This window comes from Nipponia nippon, unplaced genomic scaffold (genome assembly GCF_047370975.1).
Source record: "Nipponia nippon isolate SJK-2023a ecotype South Korea unplaced genomic scaffold, ASM4737097v1 scaffold_25, whole genome shotgun sequence".
Classification (NCBI taxonomy): Eukaryota; Metazoa; Chordata; class Aves; order Pelecaniformes; family Threskiornithidae; genus Nipponia; species Nipponia nippon.
Window position 1 is genome coordinate 7,125,395 of NW_028262342.1, and position 22,810 is coordinate 7,148,204.

Genomic DNA, 22,810 nt, shown 5'->3' on the forward strand with positions numbered 1-22,810 from the left:
TGATTAGCTTTCAATCATTATCACATGCACTAATGCTACAAGAATAATTTCACTGTGTAGCAAAGCATCAGTTCAAAAGGCACTGGGAAATTTTCTCTCAGTGTTCTCCGATCTCGAGGGCTACCTACTCCAAACACCACATCAAAGGCTCCTCTGTCCCCATGACAAATGTCTGTTTAGGGCAGTACACCCAGTCGCCAATCAAACCGGTCTTGCATTTCCCAATTTAAAAAAACCCACACACATTTATTTTGCTATTTCTGCAATTTCTATTCCAAGTCAGATACTCATTTGAAGACAATCCACAAAGACACACACCAATCACCACCCAATTTCCATCAATTTGGAAGTGAACCTCAGTTTTAGTGGACAGCACTCATTTCTTACTCTTTCCATAAAACCTCTTCCGTACACAGCCTGAGGAAAGTCAGGTTTACGGTTGGACTCCATGATCTTAAAGGTCTTTATCAACCTAAATGATTCTATGATTCTATAAATTGCGGGTGTTACAGTGCTATTGACAAACCTCATTCATGCAGAACAACAGGCTCATTTTCATTTGGGAATCCAGTTTAAATGCAAAGATTTCAAAAGAGAATGGGTAATGATTAATCCATGCTGCCCAGATATATTTTATTCTTGTCTTAGAAAGGACAGTTCTTCGTGCTCTTTGCATAGTATCTTGAAGTGCAAGAATTAAATACCAAATTGCTGTAGAGGCAGCTGTACAGCTGAATGAACTTCTCTTGGGCCACAGAGGTTACAAAAGCATCCATTTGACCACAATTTTTTTTTCCCAAGCAACCAAAGGACACACCACTGCAACTTTTCTCGACCACTCTCACAAGGATTCCAGCTCCCAGAGGGATGCTAAGCTGACGAGTTTTGTCTGCATCAAACCAGTTAACGCTAGCAAGCACAAAGAGCTTACCAATATTGACAGAGTCCTCCCAGTCCTCCAACACTTCTGTGACGATAAGTACGTAAACATATGTCCTGTGTTTCCTGTCCCGGTTCTAGAAGGCAAAGGGAACAGAATAACGACAAAGCAACTGAGGGAGAAAAGACAGGCAGGCACATGGCAACTACAAGTTGCATGCTGCCTTGCTATGATACTGCGGTACCTTAAGTGCCATTTCCCTCACATTATAGCTCGTTCTTAGCTATTAAAAATTGTTGTGTTTTAAATGAGAGGTCTGAAAGTATTAACAGGGATTGCAGCCAAAAAGTCTAGCTCCCAATCTGTAAGGCAGTATTTGGTGGATGGATACGCTTATAAATCAGTTCCTCAGCTGGGAAAAAAAACCACCACGAGAAAGATTTTTATCTATTTCACACAACTCTGAAATAGTGAAAAAGCAACTGTAAAAAGAGCCGTGCCTGGTACCTGTTGACTGTGCATCTGACTACTCATCAGGGGTTACCACACTCCTAATAGGAGCACAAACACTTCACCGCGTTGCAGGGGCCAGTTTGGCAACGGGTGATGGCAGGCGCCGAAGAACAAAGGAGAGCCACTGCTCCCCAGCTGGTGGGTGGCATTTTTTGACAGCAAGAAAGGTATGAAAGCACCGAGAATATTCTCTGTTACACTGGCTTATCACTCATGACTTCAACTGAAGTGGAAATTTGCAGATGACCAACATCACTGAAAGGATCAGCATGCATTTTTATTTAAACAGGGAGTTTTAAGTTTTACTTCAAACAGGTTACCTAGTTTGCTTCACAACAAACTAGTAAGTGATTTTTACTCCAAGACAATTTTTGCATCAAAATTTCACAGCCTCAATGTCTGAAACTTACCTCAAAAATTCCCACTAATCTTCCTAACGTCCCTTTCACTCCAGCCTATGAAAAGTTCAAAGAGAAAAAAAAACAAGCTTTAACAACAGGTCAGTACATATTTCCTTATTTGTTGTGCAGGAGCAGTTCCTTTAGAACAGGAAGCAAATGTTGTAAAATTCTGTTAATCTGAAAACAACATGGTCACAAGAAAAAAATGACACAGATGTATCACGAGCTCTAACCATGCATGCATTCCCAGGATTTTTTTCTTCTTTTTCTATATTCAAATCATTTTTGATTCAATCTGGAGGAAAAAGAATTATTTGATGAGTTACTAATTGCATATCAATATACCCTGAATGACCAGAATCTCCTCTAAAGGTTATTAGAGTCTAAGCATGGATAAAATTTGCTTTGGGGTTTAGCAGTTTTACCTCTTTAAAATTATAGTTTAAGAAACTAACTTTAAAGTATGTATAAGGCATCCGCTTACACCATCAAAGGAACATGACAGCTACCAGATATTTCAGGGGTGTCCTACATAAATCTGAAGCAAGCTAATATAAACATAAAATACTTCCAATGTTGTAACATGGCCTCCGCAACAGGAGCAAGACTATTTCTGATATAACACAAAATGCAGATACGCATTGAAAGAAGACTTTTGAATCAAGCACAGACACAAATCAAGAGAAGATCTAAGCAACGGTTTTGTCTTCTATTTGAATACTACTGAGGACGTACCCAGTTCACCTCATTTGCTGTCACTGGTTATACATCCACTCACCGCCGTGGCTCAGTCACTTTCTCCAAGTGCTGTTTCTCACCTCTGCTCTCTGGGGCTTGCATCACACACGAATCCAAAATGCCATCCCGCTCTCCCGCCCCCGACCCCCCCCCCCCCTTTTCCCCAGTAATTTACATTCCCTTCTTTTTACGACTGTAAATGGTTGGAACTCAAGTGCTACAAACAAGATGAGATTTTGCTCCATGACTTAATTGGCCTGAAACAACACTCGCAGCCTGGCATACAACCCAGCCACGTCTGGAAGGTAAATTCAGCTGCCGTCTCTGGCAGCTGGATCACATCCTGAACAGTTCAGGAAAATAGTGCCTCTGCTCCTGCAGACAAGATATATAGATCTGATTATGTCAGTTTGTTTGTTTGTTTAAAAAAGATGATGTTTGGGTGAGGGCAGCTAAACATTTAGTAAGACAAACTCTCTGCCCTGAGCAGCTGAGATACACCGTTTCCCACTTGTTCAGCTACTAACCAGTTGCTGTACTGCCTACATGCTTTTAGAAAGGAAGAACTTTTATTAATTAAAAGATGTTACTGGTTAAGTTCCCAGCCTACTAAGTGAACACACACTGATACCAAACAATACAGTCAGAGCACCCCTCACTATTGCTTCTAACAACAGCTGATGGCAGAACTGCCCAAGAGAAAAGGATTTGTCGCTCTCCCTGCCACAAGCATTCACGGAAATCTATAATTCTTTCTGTAACATGCTCCCTGACCTCTACTTCTAGGAAGGGGCTTTTCAACTGAATCTTTTATGTTGGTTTTGGATGCAAAATTTATTGTCTCATCAGTATTTCTGACACTCTGCTCAGCCCGTAGGTGGACCACTGGCTATTAACCACGAGGCTATTTCTGGAGTCAAATAGCAATTCCATGAAGGTCAACGTACGCGTGTATGCGCACGCCAGCGTGGCTAGGACAGATAACTGGTTCTGACCTTTGCGGATGAGTGATTTTACCTCATCTGCAAAACTGCTGCTGCTAACCTGGGCTAATCTCTCTCAGAAGTGAACTGGAAGGCAAATACTTCAAATGCATTTCATTCAAAGAACTCCTTCAGCAGCCTCGACCGGTGAGCTTTTTTTTCTTAGATAAGCAACCATATCAATCAGCCAGCAATAACCCAGAGAGGAACACGAGGCTTCCACCTTCACAACATACATACATACGTAAATATATTAAAAGGTGAAGTGTAATCAAATGTCTCGGGTAAATAACTGTCTTAAGCCAATTTTCTTCACTCATTCCTGGAGCAGGCTACTGAATTTCTACTCTCCTTACTTACCTGCAGAGGCACTGAATCAAAAGCCAGGGATGAGGTTGTGACGGTCTAGCGAACTCCCAAGCCTGACTAGAAACAAATTTATCTCCAGGCAACTAGCCAGCCTGGAAACTAAGCATGAATCCTGCACAACCAGCCTCCCAAGCAGTTTATCCCCAGCTCTAAAACTGTGCTTGAAGCACTACAGGCAGGTGAGGAGCCCTTCCTTCTGTGCTGGTTAGACAGAGAGGCGATGGAAATAACGCTCTGCCTGCAAACGAACACCATCCTTCTCCATTCTGCCTAGTCTTACTCACCCAAAAAGGCAGAAAAAGTGATGGCAAGACAAACACGCACTGTAGGAAAACCATGCTGAATTATCATTAGACAACTCAAAAAAGTGCTAAGGTTTTCTTCACATATGAATTTACCACATGTAGTGGTAAATGGTGACATAAATTAATGGTTTGATTCAAGCCAATATTGGGCTGATTTTATACAGACAGCCCTTACCAAAGACTGCAAAGCACATCAACCATTACATCCTGGAGACCAACGACTCTCTCCTCCTATTTTACTGGTATAGAGGATTTTAAAGACAACATATAGGACATCTAACAGAGACCAATTGGACTGTTATACACCTATTTTTGATAAAGCACTTAATTCACACACAAATAGGAAAGTCACAGTCTCTATACAATCATGTATTTTGTTTAATGAAAAAAACAACCGTGGAAGTGGAATTCACAGTCTCACACAAGTTTCCAACATAAAAGTTGCCCAAGACATCCGAGAAAACAATCTATAGCTGTTATCACTAACAAAGCAAGCTAGATAACGAGCAACAAAACTGCCAGGCTCCTGTTCGGGCAAGCTCCACACCTCTTGCTCTCCTATGGGCCAAGCGCTCAGCACCTTCCTGATTCATCGCCACTGCAGGACAACGAGCATTTTCTTGGAAAGTTAAAAGCAAGGTCACAGGCTCATCCAGGATTGAAGCTGGATCTGAATCTTAATTTGCACCAGATGACTCAGGAATTTTCTCCTCGGTAGTAAATGGATTGAGAATCCTCCGCCCTCACGGCCCACAACAGCAAGCGCCTGGCAGAGGCAGCACGGGTCACTCGGGCACGCGTTCCCCCCCCAGCATTGGAAGTGCTGCGCACGGAGCCCCTGCTGCAATCCTCGCAGCACACGCACATCCAGGGAGGACGCTATCAAACCTATCGACAAGGGGCAAGAGAGCACCAGCACCAACTCTTCCATCTGCAGGTGTGAAAATAAAGCAAATCAATCAAATGACAGTATTCCCCAGGAAGAGGCACGCTCAGCTATAAAAGAGGAAAGACAGAGCTTGCAAAATGAGCTTCTTTTTCACTGCTCTGCAGATCCAAATGAGCTCCCAATGTCCGAGGTAGCCCTCACTGGAGCAAAAGACAGATCTGGCGAGAGCGCATCAGTGTCACAGCAACAGCACGAACTTCAAACCGCTGCTGCGCGCCCAGAGGGGTGGGCTGGGCCTTCAGGACAAGGCACAAAAACCTGGAGGAAATGAAGCTTTACTAGTTCTGCTGCTCATGGAACAAGTTGTTTTAATAAAGAAAAATTACTGAAGACATCCAAGAACAGCAGGTTCAGGTTTCAAAGCTGAAAATAAGTTCGGGTCAGATGCAAAAAGCAGCCTGCAGCAACGCCATCTGTTCCTAGGGACAGCTTTTATTTCCTTCCATCTGAGCTAAGGAAAATGTGGGTTGGAATTTCAGCTATTTTACTTTGCTCTATTAGGCTCAAAGCCTGCATCTACTACAGATTACTGCTGGGCAAGAGGACTGTGGTAAAACACCCAAATCTTTGCTCTAATACTTGCAGTACTGAAGGTAGCAAATCACACCCATAAAGAAGGCTAGCTTAGACAAGTTCTGAAGACACCAATTATAGACCTGCTAGGCAAACCTCCTTGCTGTCTCTACTGCGTCTCAGAGAGGGCTACACTTATTCATCTAATTCTTCGCTGCATTACAACCCATATATGCTTTTACATTTGTGAAACAGAAACGAAATACCGTGAGAGAGTGAAGAACTTTAAGACATTGCACTCATTTTTATGAAGTTTGAGTGCACAAGGTAACAGTCAGTAGTGAACTTGGTCCGCTATTTGCACTGAATATTACTAAATCTAGGAAGAGTTCAACGCCATCATCTCAGTCATTCATCCATGGTCCTTGCAATATTTAAAAAAAAAAAAAGCCTGCCTATTTTAGCACTGAAAGATATCAATATTCGTATTCTAAATCACTAACAAAATACACAAAACAGAGGATTATTTATAAAGCATGTTTAAGAGGGAGAAAAAAAAAGTGGGGTCTAGCAACGAGATCAAAGTACTACCACGATGGACTATTTTTGATATTGGCATCAATTGCCTGTTTGATCACAGATCAAGCGCTACTTATCTGGCTTTTGATTCCCATGAAGAAAGCACGACTAACACTCCTATAATTTTACAGAACTTGACATTTGCTAAGTATTTAAAGGTCAGGATGTGAAAGATGCTATAAGTGCAAAACGAAATGCCTTTGGCTTTAACAGATGAGTGTGGAGGCTTTTTTCAAAGTCACTCTGTAATAAGTTTAATTTAAGGCATCTATTTCTAAAACATGTTCTTCACCAGTTGCTCACACTCATAAAAAAACCCTTATTCCTCACACAAAATTAATTTTGGGGAGAAAATGCAACAGCAAAAAAATCCAAGAATGAAGAAGCAAAAAATATACTACATTGGCGCTAATGACTGCTTTAAAAGGGCACACCATTTTTCTGGAAGGTGAACCTTAGAACGTACCTGGAGTTTACAGCTGTGTAAGACCGACTACATAATTTTTCAACAGTCTGTCAGAAATAAGTGGGTTTTATTTTGAAAAGGCTGCTCACATTCAGAACTAGCATGCTTGTCTACCGCCACTTTGCCTAAACACAATGCCCAAGAACTCAAGTCACTTCAAATTTTACGCAGACAACAGCAAGCATGACAAGTGTTGGTACCTGTCTACTTTAATACTTCCGCTGGTGCAGATTAATATAGATAAGGACTATCTCAAACTAGGACAAGGACTTCTAACTCAAACTGGGACAGAGGGATCACAGGCTTCACTCAGAATCAACATTTCATTTTTCAGAACAGTCTTCTAAAATTTTGAAAATCAGAAAGAGGGAAAAGTCAGATTTCTTTATATGACAATTACTCCAGCAATAACATGGATAAACTCAAACACACAGAGGGTAAAATTAAAACAGTGAATGCAGCAGTTAAAAATTTTAGTTTAGGGAAGCATATTTTTAAAAGAAAATGCATACCATGCAAAAAAGAATGAATTGAGAAAAACCAGCCTATTGTCATCTTCAAAGACCACAAGCAACTGAAGGGGTAATGAGTCCTTCCAGCTGTTCCAAGTGTCTCTTATTAAAACGGAAAAAGCATACCAAAGTCAGTGAAAGAAAGTCCACAAATTTCTTCCATAACTTTGACCAGCATGCAAACCACCTTCTTTTAGGATAAAAATTACTTTGTGTCATTGACACGGAGGAAACTGCATTCTCCCTCTCCCAAGACAAGCAGCAGGCTCTACCTGCTCAGCGAACCCCTCGTTTCCTTGCGAGTGACAGACATGCCTGTCCCAGGAGAGGAGCAAAGACACCAAACCTACTCAGAAATCAGCGTCAGCTACAACCTACCTGAAAAAGTCTAGATTCACATGAAAGGATGAACGAGGATTACCAGCTAGCACACCCGCCGGTTGCCCAGCAGTCTCCTAAAACACCTCCTCTGCCAAATCAATAGCCCAGGCTGGAAAAATGGGTGCACAAGTCCTTTACAGCGTTACAGCTGTAATATAACAAACACTCCCCTCCCGCACGCACGTTCTCCAGCAACATTTTACAGTAAACAGCTTGCTGAGCTTAAGACAGTTGATGTACATTATAATTTTGTGTGCGGATCATAAGCAGTGTACTGGAACACAAACCTATCTGAGGAAGGCCTTGCACACCTAAAAGCTCGTCTGTGTTTTCCACCCGTGTCAGCTAGCCTCACCGTTAGCTGCAGAAGCGCTCAAGTAATTTTATACACACGAAAGGCTGCTCTTCTGCAGACGGCTTTCAGGAAAGCCTTTATCGTAAGAGCATCTGATAGCTCCACTTCAGATTCCCACCCTGCATTCACATCACACTACCAGGTGTCGTGGAGGTTAGCCGCTGGGGTAATCCTGCCGCTTTTGGAGCTCTTGATGTTTACTGTTTGTCGAGCGGCATTCAAGCAGATAGGTGCTTCGCTGGGAATGACTCAACCCTGCCAGGCTGCCACAGTTTGAATTACATTCTCATTCGGCACCGGTCCACGTGAGCGAGGGAACACCAGCTGAGCGAGAGGGGATTATCTCAGCCAGCCCAAACCAGTTTCTTCACTGCAGACTGAGCCCATGCCAAGGCGTCCTTTCAGCCACCGAGCTGTCATGGAAAGAGAGCGACTCTTCCAAGGCGCTGCGCTGCCCAAGGAAGGGAGGGTCGATACAGATTTATTTTAAGGATTTGAAAGGTGAAGCCATGCATCTCCTGAACGAACTCTTGACTTCTGTATCAAATAATTATTAATAATGATTGGGTTGTAAAGCAGGAGTCTGCAGCTAAAAATATTTCTATTGTTCTGGTTAAATTCACTTTGGCTTGTAGTGTGTTTGAAAGACTGCCGAGTTACTAAAAAAGCAGGAGCTGTGTTACAAGCTGAAAACAAAATTTGCAAGCAGCAATCCCCAGTACTAGAGGGGCCTAAAGACATTTAAAAAAAATAAACTTTGACTGTGTGGTCTTTCATATCTTTTTGATAAACTGCTAGATTATAAAAACATCCAAAGAGAAACACACAACTCGAGAACTGCCACATCAGATTAGCCCAGAGGCCCAAATATTCAGCATTTTGTTAGACAGCAGCAGGCACTTCCAAATACTTCAGAGAAAAACCTTCATATACCAGACAATTAAATAAAAGCAACTACTGGAGAAGCTTCCTCCCAAGTCCCATCAATTAGCTCTTGAGTTCTGTTCTGCAGCACAAAGATTTATCACCCTCTTGAAAGCATTTTTAATCCTGCCTTATATAACTGTGAACCTACTTGGTCATCCATATATAATCACTTAATCGTTTCTGAATCCAAGCATCTCTCCAATTTGATAATATTCAGAAGCGAATTCAAAGACAAGTTTTACATACAATGTAGTCAACTGCCATTTACTGTCTTTAAATTCCTTATGAAGAATAAAATCATTCTTCCAGCTTTAAGAGAAAAATATGCCTTCTCCATACAGATCATCAGTCTGTGTTTGATCTGCTGTTTGATCTTCTTTCTGAAATGGCTTCAAGTAAAAAACAAAAACATGAACACATTAGGAATTGTTGCTTATAACTCTTACGATCAATTTCTCTTATTCACATAAAAAGCAAAATACGTATCAGACCAAAACACACTGAGGTCCCTAGTCTTCAGTAGCTCACAAAGTCTTATTTCTACCCAAGTATTAGATAGCTCCACAAAAGCACAGCTGGTTTTTGAAGTTCTCTAAAGAAACTGTTCTTCATACAGAGAAAACAAAACGGAGAATATCATCGTATGTATTGAAATAACTATAGCTTAATTTTATCTATTTTCAGTTAAAGGTATCAGGTGAGGAAAAGTTCATTCTGACCGAAAGCCTTAATTACATTCCTACGCTATCTTTACTTAGGACTCTGGTTTCCCTCCCATGTACGATGTGGGTATCACCAGTGACCCTATATTCCTCTTCACCTTAAGGAAAACAAGCAAGAGTGATAGAAACAAATTCCCAGAGCCTTGGCTAAGAATCAGCAGTGAAGCTCCAGGAGCTCCCGTTCTCGTCAAACACTCACCTCTTCACAGACTTCTCGCACAGCGGCCACGTTGGGCTCCTCCTCGGGCTCCATGCCACCCCCAGGGACAATCCATCGATCCGGATGACGACTACTGCTCACCAGCAGCACCTGCGGAGAGCAGAGAGCAGCTGATGTATAAACTCAAGGCAATGCTCCTTTTCAGAGCCCAGCTGAAGAGAAGTTGTCTTTGCATCCCTCACACCTCCAAACATGACCAACCCAGCACAAGTCCTTGACAATACTCCGCTTCTTCCAAGACAATTTCCTTAGTCCCTTCCAGACAGCTGTGCAAACTACATTATCAGTGACACCAAGGCACTCCAACGCTCCAAATTACTTCAGCCATTACCTTCTCACTGCTTTGACGTGTCGCGGAATAAATTATGCCTCTGCATACCAAAACAACGATTTGCTATTTGATACAGCGTCACAATACTTGTACTGTAAGAGTTCACTGCTGTACTCAAAGTCACTACGCAGTCCTGTCATGCAACAACATAACACGGCACAGAAGCTCCTCAGCACCTTCACCCTTTGCAGAAGCAGCTTGATTTAACTTTATTGGTACCTTCGGCCTTGTCTGCCTCTGCAGTTAAACTAATGACACACAAGTTGGGTGACTGTCCACTGAAATATTTATGTGAAATTGTTTTAACAAAGACTTTCAACTTCCCTGCCTGCCTCTTCCCATGCAGCAGCCACCAAAGAGTTCAGCTCTGGAGCCAGCACCTGGTTACTCTTGGTTTAGATGAGGTGGTTCAATGAGACACAAGCAAAATATAAGCCTACATTAAACCGCTTAACAACCCCAGGAAAAGGCTGCATAGAAGGACAGACTTTTTTGAATGAGGAAAACAGTTCAACCACGTTCAGCTGTTTTCACAGGAGTAATTTTTCATAAGCATGCTTTGTAGCAGTTTTTCTTGAAACACATTTTATTCCAGTGTAATTCTGTTCCGTACAAGTTCAGTTTTTGTTTTGTCACCTTCTGGAAACAAAAAAGCTAACTAACAATCTCAATTGGCTAAAAATTTTCCCAAAGAGTACCGAAACACTGTGCTTATTAAATCTACTTGCAATACATCCATGAGCAGAGATGGAAACTAAAAACAAAACTAATGCTGTCTTTCAGCTCTCTAAACAAAGCTTGTTCATTGGAGTCATCATGCTATACTTCATCATTTCACTGGCACAAAGCTCAGAGCCAAAGCGACTTGCTCCAGAAACTTTCCACCGTACCAGTCCAATTAGGTTACAGGCCAGCTGTAACAGTTTCAATCAGACATTTCAAAGTTAAGCTATGCGAGACACTAAAATCCCAGGCTTTACTGTGTAAATGTTGATTTACCAGTAGGATATTAAAAGATTTGCACTAATTATCAAGAGGAAACCTACCTACAGAATTCAAAATTAAACTTCTGAAACAAAAACAAGTGTAAGATTTTCAGGGTTTCCCAGTTCTTTTATCTTTTGAAAATTCTCGTCTGCCAACCCACCACCTTGCAAAGCAATTTTTTGTTTTCCAGGGCCACCCGGACCACGCCTGCTCAGCGCAGGGAAAAGAGCGGGGCCACCAGACTGGAACACGCCAGGCGAGGAGGCGAGGATCCATTGCGGGAGTCCAAGCCACGGTTCTCAAAGCCAGCAACAGCAAAGCTTGAGGCAGAAACTGAAGAGGGTTCACAACAACCATTCTGGCAACTGCTGGTCTAACCTTTCCTAAGTCTGGAACTAAACCTGGTGTTCTCAAGTGTCAGCACTCCTCTAATCAGCAGCTCTCTGTGGATCCCACCAACGATAACGTCTCAAAGTCTCCTCTTCTGCCTCAGACAGGACCCGCACCTCGATCCTGCAACGCATGAAGCAACACCGTTTGTCAAACAACCCCACTGAAATCCCTGAGCACTCCCCAATCTGTCTATTGAATTAAGGCAATTTCAATGCATACTAGAAATGAATTAAGCTGAATGGGCTACCTTAATTCTGCAGTTTCCTAACGGAGACGCTGACTACCTTAGCTGTCTTCTGGCTTAGGCTGCAATGGAACAGCATCTACATTACAGTCACATCCCGCGGTGTTTGGCCTTCGTCAGAAGACAGAACACCTCTCCCCCAAACATCCAATCCATACAAAACACGATCAGCAAGCCATGCCTAAATAGGGAACGTAAACTTCATTCATCCTCTGAGCCTTGGAGGCTCAGGACAGCCACCAGGTACCATGGGCTGGGACCGCAAAGCCGTCACCAGCAGCCACCTCTGGTTTGCCAGTATTTGGCCACTGCAGGCTCTGCGCACAACGCGCTCCCCTGGCCCGTGCCTCTTATCCCGGTACCTCTTCCTATTACGTTACAGGACTTCTACTTCGTCCTGACTTGTTACCGGTACTGTGCATAGAAGAGCTTGGACTGAAATTCCTAACTTGAGGTCAGCAGGTGATTCGGAGGACAAAGTTAAAAGAAAAGTAACAGACATTTCAAGTATACGTTTTCTTGCCAGGTAACGAAGCATCATCTTTGTCGTTTCCGATTTCAGTTCAGAGTCCCAGCTCAAAGAAAAGAAAAAAAAAAAAAAAAAAAGATTAAAAAAAGCTGCAGAAACAGATCTTTGAAACTCGCCACAGCACACTTCATGCCACTGAACTCCTGGCACCTTCCACTTGTGAGAAAAAGCATCTGCTAAGAAAATCCCTGCACAAAGACTTCTACAGGAAAGCCTGCTGGACTGCTCAGACCTAGACAATGCTTTAGCAACACACTAGTAGGAACTTTTAGGTGTAAACAACAGTTTTAGGCAAAGTAAATTAACTTCAGCTGCTCTGGCCGTTGAAAGTTTTCTGAATAGAATTAACATGAACAACCCTTGCTGGGAAGGAAAAACCTGTCATTCTCACACTTCTGTGCAATCGGACTATTTCCTGTTTAATAAAAAGGAAATCCCATCAAGAGAGAGCAGGAAACATGCCCTACAAGGTCATTCTTTTAGAACAACTTTAAACAGGATATTGCTACCAATGAGCTCTCCCAAGACAAAGGGGCCTAGTTCAAAACGAGGGTGAGACACTGCCGTGTTTTAAAAAACCACACATCTAAAAAAGTCCTGTGTCCCAATACATGCAACCCATTCAAAGGGACCGAGTAAAAAGGTCATTATAATCCAAATCCATATTTTCACAAGGCAACATCACTCAAGTACTTTACCAACTGCTCCAAGGCCAGTAAAATGAGATCCGCTGAAAACAACCCTTCTCTAAAAACCATTAATACTTGGGCAGAACAGCCCGAATGCTGTTTCCAAGCGAAGAAATACATTCCCCAGCACAACCCTTCTCCCCCGACAGCTGGATGGGTGAACATAAAACACCTGGGGAAGCGAAGACCCCAGCAGAACAGGTTGCAGAAGAGGGATGTGATCGTTTGTATTTCTGCCATAACGAGGTCAGAGTTATTTTTTAAGTTTCAGAACAAACACGTGATATGGCATAAGGCTAACTTACACCAAAAAGCCAAGACAGAGAATGGCAACTATGCCTTCGTTTTACAACATAACATGACAAAAAATGTTATTCAATTGCTCAATTACACCAAACATTTTCCAATACAACTGAATTCTATAAAATAAAGAGTACGGGTTGTTTGTTTAAAGGACCGCTTAGCAGCTCCTATGTCCTCGACACCTAAATTTTTGTTCATTAAATTCTTTATTACATAAAAACATTAATTTGAATATATACTAAAGAACATATTTTAACCAAAACAGTCAAAAATATACCAAAAATGACTTATCTATTTTATTTTTTTAAGGAAGGTTGACATTTCCATTTTATTCTTGCCAGGCAGCTGTGTTTAAGATGGCTACTGAGACTCTTGGCCTACTACAGATTTTGGGGGCAGATTTTGGAGCCAAGTCCTGCAGTCTTTTTGGAAAAGCATTTGCAGGTATCGCGTCACATGGCCAAGTTGTTTTCCAGGATTTGAAAGACAATTATGTCATTTCAAAGCAGGGAAATGAGCAACACAAGCCTCTTTGGCAATGCACAAGGCAGCCCTGAAGTAGCTCTCACACACAATCAATGAAATAAGAGAAAGGTTAGGAAAATAAGCAAAGTTTGAAGTCTACAGCAGGGGCTCCTCAACAGTGCTAGATTGTAGCCCTCATGGTGAGCAACCTTCAAAGCAGCATGCAATCAAACAAACAAAAAAACCCAAACAAATCTAGAGCAGCCTACCAACTTTCCCCCGGAGGAGGCGGGAAACGAGACATCTAAGGCTGCCCGGACCGCCACACGCGGAGCTAGGAGCTCCGTGGGAAAAGAGTTTGTCACCAGGATAAGTCTGGGAGTCCCTGATACACAATGCTGACCTTAAAACAATTCTGCTGTATTCACATCGGGGTTTTTTGTTGTTTTGTTCCCCCCCCCGAAATAATGGTGCTCTGCAAAGCAAAAACTAGGCAACCAAAACAAGGCAGAGAATTAACTCTCAGTTAACAGAACCAAGATTGAGGGATTCCCGAGTTCTTTCATGCTATGGTGGATTTAAACAACCACCACCATCACCCATAAATAAAACAAGAGTAGCTACACTGGAAGGACCACGATTCCTAGAAAGAGGCTCCACAGAAGCATTACGGCAAAGACGAAAAGGGCTACAGCATTATTAGAAGCTAGGCTACGACGTTATTAGAAAATGAGCTGTGAACCTTCCAGGCTTCCAGGAAAAGACAGTCCTACCCACACGCGCCAGCCTAAGGACAATCAAGCTGGCAGACTTAATAAGAAACAGCAGACAAGATGTTAAATATGTGGGTTTTGGCCCAGCCAGCATTCTGCTGCCAGAAGCCAATCTATACCTGCTGGCTACCGAAACAGCCTCTGCACTTTCTGTCATGCTTTCTATCAATATTAAGCCACAAAATAATGTATTTTGCATAGCGACTAAAGCACAAACCTCCCGACATTTAAACTTATTTCACACTTTAGCATTATTTATCAGAACATAGACTGCAAGAAAATAACATCTCATAACACGCTGTAGTGAGACTGGTGGAGAAGATGGCTGACTTCAATGATTTTCGCCTGTACAATCTGTCTTTGTTGGAAAGTTTCAATTTAATAAGAGTCTCTGTATTCAGGAGTTTGGAGCTTAGCTGTGCTAGCGGCTCTCCGATTTGCCCTGTGACCAGGCAGGATATTGTAGCTGGTGGTTCTGTGTCCAGCATAATAAAGACCTTTTATGCTTTACCCAAAGTTAAATGTTCTCACAATCCCAATATATTATTGTTACTGTACTTCATGGTTTTATATCTGACAAAACTGGGATCTTGACTTGACCACATCAGACCACCTTCAAACACTAAGAACAGTGCACGCCGACAAACGGAGTTCAAGAAGAGCAGGAGGGGAAAAGAAACACTGTAATTAGCAAAGACACGCAAAAATTCATCTAATTTAACGGGCAGAAGCATGGCCTCGATTACACTACAACAAAACATGCATTTTGCCTAACTACTAACGCAGGACGGTCTAAACAAGCACGCCAAGGCTGCTCCCACCCTCTTGCTATTCAGGGCACGTTACGAAGTTAGCACATAGTAGTAACAAGCACAGCCTGTGGTCAGCAAGGCTACAGCCAGCTTCAAACATGACAATGTCTTTAGCTAAGACAAGAATACACACAACCTCAACAGCAAGCCACAGAAAAACCCTCTCCTGACCATAACAGTATGTCCTCACTCTTCCTCAACAGCGTGCATTTCCTTAGACAAGTGTCATTTTCGCACACACACCCGCACCTTGCTCCGTGGCGTAATGCAATTTAACCTACAAAGCAGTACCTAGAAACTGGAAGCAGGAAATTCATGACAGAAAGCTAGAAAGGGAAATTATTTGCGCTGCAGAACCTGACAAAGCAAAGCACCAGTCTTGAAAGAGGAGTAAAAGGTGAACTGGAAGAAGTTCAAGTCATTTCAAGCATTTGGATTGCACCTATGGTACTATAACCATAGAGGAAAAAATAAAGAAAATCCTCTTGGTTTTTAGGCTACTTCTTAGAGTAACAATAATAAATCATCACATACCGCACTGCCACTCTGGCGTCAAAATACCAAGGGTCATATTACCGTTACTACAGTTTTCTTGTGACTTTAGAGTGACTGCTTACTCTTACCGAAGAAGAACACAATCCGGAGTCCTCTCCCTCCATCAAAATTATGTTTTAGATAACCACAAAAATTATCTGCAACATGCCTTTCACAGCAGGGACAGGACAGAGAAAACGGCTGAAATGCCTGAACCAGCAGCCACTTGTTTCAGAAGAAAAGGGCTGATAAGGAGGCACTCCCAGCAAAAGACCCCAAAACCGATAACCTATTTCTGCCTGTCAAAACCAGTTTGTTGACCACTCGGTACTTACACAACTCTCCAGGCAGACTTTTTCCAGAAGAAATGCTAGCTTTTAAATGGCCTTTTTTTTTTTCTAAGGAAAAAAAAAAAAAAAAGAAACGAAGGGAGTATTTTGGTCTTTTTACACAGACCAAATGACTCTGGATGTCAGCACTTGCATATGTATACACTTACTGTTTTGATTAACAAGTCCTATTCATAAAATAAAGCATGCAAAAACCTACAGCCATGAAAACTCTTGGGAAGCTTTTCAAATATAAGTAGTTAATTCTACGCATAACATCAACATATGTCATTTACACAAGAAAAAGTAACCACCCAAGTCAATACACATGAAAATAACATTCAAACCACATTAAGCATCTTAAAAAAAAAAAAAAAAAATCTACCCAGTAGGTAATTGTATCCCTCTGAATTTCACATGTGAACGTGACATTTCTGGGAACAAGGAGTTATTGTCCATTATCCACTCCACAAAGACAGCTCCAGAGACACAAATTCTGATATAAATGTCCACAAAATTTGAAAGATCCTTGACCAGTCTGTGCAGTCAGTCTCTCAGTCGGACTAAAAAAGAACTACTGTTGAAAGAAACTGAGTACCTGCTTCCCAGTTGCTGGATATTACACGCAGCATCTGCACATGGATGTTTACTATTCATAAGGTAGAATTGAGAGTTTCTTGATTTTGTTTTATCCAGTTTTTCTGGGCAACCCCATCACAGAGGTATGCAAACCAGGATAATTTCCCTTATTTCAAAAAAATAACGATAACATCCAAGCAAATGATCATCTTCCTTTGACTGAGAAGGGAAAGAGTTGTTTTTCCAGACCTTGAGAGACCATCCATGGAAAGATTAGGTCCTTTGGCAGCAGTCCCAGCTGGGTACACCCCCCAGCTGCTCGTACCTGCCTCCACGCTTCGGCGGCTTGCCTGAAGGGTGCGGAGATGAACCAAGTCAGGGAACCGATCATGAGGTTAAAAAACAAACAAAGGGGAGGGGGACACCACACAAGCGAGGAGAGAAAGGTAGGAAAAACAGCTACAGCCTCTGGCCAGGCGATGAGTGGATCTGAGATGAAAGGGCTTTCAGAGAAGCGTTATGCAGAGGAGAGGCAGCGGGCACCGCTGCCGGGTCCTTCTCAACAAACCCGGGGTGGAGCGCACTGCCTCCGTATTCATCGCTTTCCCCGAGCGGAGCAGAACAAAACTGACTCAATTCTTCAGTTTCACAACAGCTTACAGAGCTTCCAGTAAATTAAGTGAACATTTAACATTTTTCATTCTTTTGTAGTTTGGGAAAGCACAAGAGACCATGGAACTGCTTGTAAAAATGTTTATGGAAGCTGCCTTTATGAAAAGGCTAGAAAACACTTTTTAAGATGAAAGCTAGGTTTTGCAGAGGTTTATACTCTTGCTCTTGGAGAAAACTAGCTACAAGCACAGCAGAGAGGAACAGGAGAAGCACAAGCAAGAGAACTATTTCTAAACTGGCCTATATCTTACTGGAGATGTGGTAATGTGTTAGCAACAGACAGGGAGAACTCTATTCGGTTTCAACCGCAACCCTTCTACGTAGCTGAAGGGAACAGCGTCAAGCCGAGCCCTCAGAACAGAGGTTCTGAGGCTATATTCCATGAAAAGGACGATGATCGTACGATGCTGGGCTCCCTTTACATCCCAACAGTAAAGTACTCCAAGTGGTTTTAGCTATTTTTATACTGAAGCAAACGCACAAAGGATGGCCCAGGAACGCTGTGTGGTCATCAAGGCAGTCTACAGTTAAAATTTGAGAGCTGCTGTATTACATCATAGCTTGGTTTAAAACCAACCCAGGAGAAGCAAGAAGAAAAGGTTAGTTTGAATTCAAATTACTTTCCCCAACCGAAGTTGTTGTGGGGCTACGTAAACGTAGCTTTTGGTGGCCGTATTGGCTTGGCGTGCTCACAGAGCTGCAGAGCCAGGGCGCTTACCAGACGCTGTGCGAAAGTTCTATTTTCTCATCTCAATTTAGACTTCATTCACAATTAAGAAAAGACGACCAATCCTGGATCCTATTCTTTCCGAAGCATTTCCTCCAAAAAGTCTTTAAAAATACCAGTTGTTAATGAGCAGCTTGTCCTTTCACCAGATACAATGCAGGCATGCTTAAACCTGTAGCTACACCACTGCGGGACTTAAAGCCAAAGGGTTCCCTTTTTATTTCTGTTAAAATGTAACACAGAGATGCTGCCACTGAGCAGGCTCCCATCTGCTTCGTAATAGTAAGACATTAGTGAAATTTTCTGGAACATTTCCTCATTGAAGCAGCTGGTCTACACAAAAAATACTTGTGTTATTTAAAAATAACACCATAATAGCAATATTGAGAGGCACTGACATCACAAGCAATAAAACGCATGATTTCAGAGGTAACGCAAGATCTGGGATCTCTGGATCTGCACACTCTCCTTCCCCACTTCGGCAGAAGCAGCAAATATCAAGGCAGTTTACCCTATTTGAAAAGATGGAAATAGCAGAGTCCCGGCGTTCAGTTGCCGAAAGGTCCTTTGAAGTCTGCTCACACTCTCTTTGAATTAATCCTGTTGATTCCCCCGTTCTCCCTCCTGCCCAAAGAGACATCGCTCTGCGGTGGCTCACTGTTTATGAAACAACGCAGATAGAGATTTTTTCCACACAGCCCAATTAAGAAATGGTTTTTTTGCTCCATTTGAGATTCATGTTTAAATGAATTCTCCCTGTGCTGCTTTTTAAAGGAATATGTAACAAAGACATCTTTTCAGCCATCATTTGGTCTTCCAATAACATTCCAGAGCTTCTTTCATGTCCAAAAGTAGTAGCTTCCAAATGCGATACAGAGAAAATGTGCAACCTCGAGCAGCATAAGGAAAAAAAATAAGTCACTTTAAAAAAAGAAACAAAAATGTTATTGTGTTAAGACTCTTTATTTGCAAATTTAATGCCTAACCAAAGACATGCTGTTTCAGCAATCTCCATTGATTACTAAGATTTTAAAGAAAATCAAATCAATGAACTGAAGAGTTAGGGGGTAAACACCTAAAAAGAAAAAAAGTAGCTTCCTCTGCAAGTGTGAACAGAATTTTTCTTGTTTCTTCTTGTTCACTGACAAAATTGTTTAATGCAGGAACTAATTAGGGGTTCAAAAAGGAGAAAACTTGGGTTTTTTTAATTCATAGCAGGAAATGAAGAAGAAACATGAGAGCTAAGATCTACTATTTCTTAAGCGTTTAAAAGAAACAGTAACCAGAAACAGCCAGTCCTAGAAAAAAATAATACTACTTTAATACAGCAAGTTTAAATCATTTATTGAAACATGCCTTTTTTTTTTTCCTTTTCTTTTTAAACAGTAAGCTTTTAATATATCTTTAACATACTTTGGTTCTGTTTTTTCCCCCCTCCCTGGAAAGGCCTTTTAAAATAGATCTCAATTTCCATTTAAATAGAAGTAATCAATAATAAAATATGTCAGCAGCACACAAAAACCCCCCATATTATTCTCCAAGAGAAAACTAAAATCAAGAAATCTTTCACAGACATGTTAAACTATGTAATTAAATGTGTACAGATCACACCTTTGTTATTGAAAAAGTGCAAGTAGCAGTAAGATTAGACAAGTAGACTTATCTCAAAGTTTAAATAAATGCCAACAAATGAGAATTAACATAAGAAAAAATTAGAAAGAGAAATTAATAAAAATCAAAGTTTCCTGCTTGCTGATTTCAGTAAGCGATACAAGCATAATTTAAATGGCTTCTAGGCCTTTTGACTAAGATCAAGGAGCCCATTCGGGCGTGTGTGTGCTTAGTATGGCGCGACTTGATAATAACTCTCCTAAATGCATTTCTTGAAAAAGTCCACCTCATGACCAGCTACTGCAGCAGGTAAGTAATAGATGAGAACACAGGGTGCAGTTTCAGCTCTGTGTTAAATACATAGATACCATAAATAAATATGGTGGTTGAAAGGCTGCGTGATGTCCTCAGGAGGCCAATTCAAAAGAAAACAACACTGTAATTCATTGCTTCACCATTTCTGTGGCTCACTTACAAAAAAGCACACACATGCACATACTTGAGGAAATCAATCTACATCACATGCTGCATCATTTACAAAGCAATTAGTGCTCCTTAACGTGTCACAGCACAGTACAACACACCACCTGATTTTACTGGGGAGATCAGAGACAAGGCCAGACACTAACAGTGACCACGGCTCAAGTGAGAAAACGATGCTCACATGAGAACCTCTATTGCCCTGATACACACAAAGTTTTCCAGAGCTTTACTTGCAGCCTCTGTAACAGACCCCTGGAAATGACAAGGCACAATTAGCACAGGGAGACAGCTACCCCAACTCCTGCCTTTGAAACTGGAAACAGATTATTCTACTCTAGGTCTTACCTAGAAACTAAAGCCTGAAATTGTCCCAGTTTAAATTAAATGAGATTTTCAATCCACTGAAAGTTGTTGCAAACCACAACACAGACACAACTTTGACATAAAAACGGCTTTAAAGCTCAACCTTAAACAAACCTAACCAGCTCAACCTACACCGAAATAAATTTGTCACAAGTTAGCATGCCTCTACAACAAATTTACTTTTCTTTCTTCTACCATCTCGGGTCAGTATTGTGAAACTGCCACGTTAACGAACCTTTGTGTCACCAACATGGTAAGAGCTCTGGACACCAGTTCCCGCTGGCCAGAGATGCAAGAGACCACCGCCGCAGGGAAAGCTGGAGCCCGTATGACGCTGCAAATTGAGGCGTGGGAAAATAAAGACTACCAACCAGTCAAAAGCTGATTGCATCAGGTAGCTGTTAAAATTACACGTCTATCTTCAACCGTACTGTAATCGAACACAGTCAAGCACCTAACTCTTGAGAAGAATTGCTGCGCTTGCCTCACAAATTGTGTAAAATCACATCAGGAAGCTCAGATGCCTTCAACCACCCATGCCGATTAGCCCCAGTAGCCCCAACATCATTACACAATACGATCACGTTCTTCTTCATAGTTAGTTCAAAGTGTCATAAATTTCCTGAAAGTCAGTGGGAAGGACCAGCTACGACGAACGCTGCACCAAAACATATTGTTTTCATTTCAGACCATTTGTGCTTGAAATGTTGACGCTCTTCACCATGACAGCACAGCTACAAAGGGTTTGTCAAGCCTCCTTCACCACGTTAAATAATAACTGAATGGTATGCTAATTTACTTTCCTCCAGTGAACTGTCTGCATTCCCTTCTGATTTCCTGTAGCTACAAATATGATAATCAGGAGAACAAAGACTGTAGCACAGCCGCTCAGGAACCACTAAATGAAACGAAGTATGCCTGACTCCAGAAGGAGCAAAAAAAAGACCTGCAGCCCAGCCTGAGTACCTGAGTACCCCAAGGCCACGGTAAGATGATATTGAAAGAGAATAGCGAAAAATTGCACATCCGAGTAAAGTTTCTCTTTTTAACTCCACGGACAATACAACCACTTAGCAACACGGCCGTTCTTAGACTAACCAATCTACCTTCAATTCCCACTTCCTCCCAAGCCTCTCTGGACAGCAGCTTCTGGCACTCCATCAGGCCCCTTTTATCCCAGTTTCTTTTTATAAATCCAAGGTCAGGTTTCCTCTCCCATCTCATGTGATGTGCTGGACTGAAGTTCTGCCAGCGTGGTCGGTCCGCTCAGCTGCCAAACCCCATCCCGTGCCACAACACTCCTTACCAGGCTGCTCCACCACCCCACGAGCATTTCACTCTGGGCATTTTTCTCACGTTTAGCGGAGAGAAATAAAGACGGGGGAGAAACACCAACTTTCCCAGCGACGCTTAATTGCACCTAGAGGAAAAAAAAAATCCCCCTGCAACCAAGTCACGGGCGGCTCCGGGGGCGCAGGCCGCTGCGCGGGGGGCCCCGGCTTCGCCCCCACCCCTGCCCCGGGTCGGGGGTCCCGGTCCCCGGCCGCGGCCCCCGGCCCTCACCTCCTCCTCGCTCTCGCTGCGGAAGCAGAGGCAGGCCGCCCGCTTCTTGTAGCCGTCCCCGTCGTAGGTTCGCGTCTGGTTGGACTTGAGCTTCATCATCCTCCGCGGCGAGGGGGCGGCCGGGGGACGGCGAGGCCCGCGGCCTAGAGGGCGGGGGCGGGCAGGGTGGCGGCGCCGGGAAGGACCCGCCGGGGCTGCCGCGAGGGGCGGGCGGGGAAGGGCGGGGGGGACGCAGGGGGCCGCCCGCCCGCGACAGTCTCTTTCTCGGTCTCGCTCTGTCTCCCGCAGGCCGGGAGCCGCCCGCTACGCGCTGCCGCCTTTCGCCCGCCTCATCCCGCCCTTCACTTCCAGCCGCTCCGCCGCCGCTGCCAGCGCTCCGGCCACCGCCGCCGACGACGACCGCGACGCCATCTTGGGGCACGCTACGCAAACGGCGCAGAGCCGCCGGGCGGGGGAGGCGGCGCCCGCCACGCAGACGGCGCAGCCCGGCTTCCAGAATCGCTCCCCCCCCGCGCAAGACGGCGCCACCACGCCTCCGCGCCAGCGGCGCAGGCCGCCTTCGAGAATACGGCGGGCGCCCGCGAGCCGCCGGGCGCTGCGCGCTGGGGCG

At 43.1% G+C, this 22,810-nt stretch overlaps 1 protein-coding gene across 5 annotated transcripts in view; it reads right to left on the reverse strand.

Annotated features, from left to right (window-relative positions):
• Positions 1-22,810, reverse strand: part of NUDT3 (nudix hydrolase 3) — a 30,196-nt gene extending 7,386 nt beyond the window's left edge. For 4 of the 5 annotated variants that reach the window (XR_015705660.1, XR_015705659.1, XR_015705658.1 and 1 more), the window contains exons 1-5: positions 22,201-22,810; positions 21,944-22,057; positions 9,793-9,903; positions 1,804-1,848; positions 932-1,016 (exon numbers count right to left, since the gene is read on the reverse strand). Coding sequence is in view for 2 of the 5 variants with exons in the window: in XM_087761713.1 (XP_087617839.1) it covers positions 932-1,016; positions 1,804-1,848; positions 9,793-9,903; positions 21,944-22,057; positions 22,201-22,299 (454 nt within the window). In the remaining 3 variants the exon portion in view is untranslated. The remainder of the gene's footprint in view (positions 1-931; positions 1,017-1,803; positions 1,849-9,792; positions 9,904-21,943; positions 22,058-22,200) is intronic. The other variant, XM_009465646.2, reaches the window with a different exon arrangement.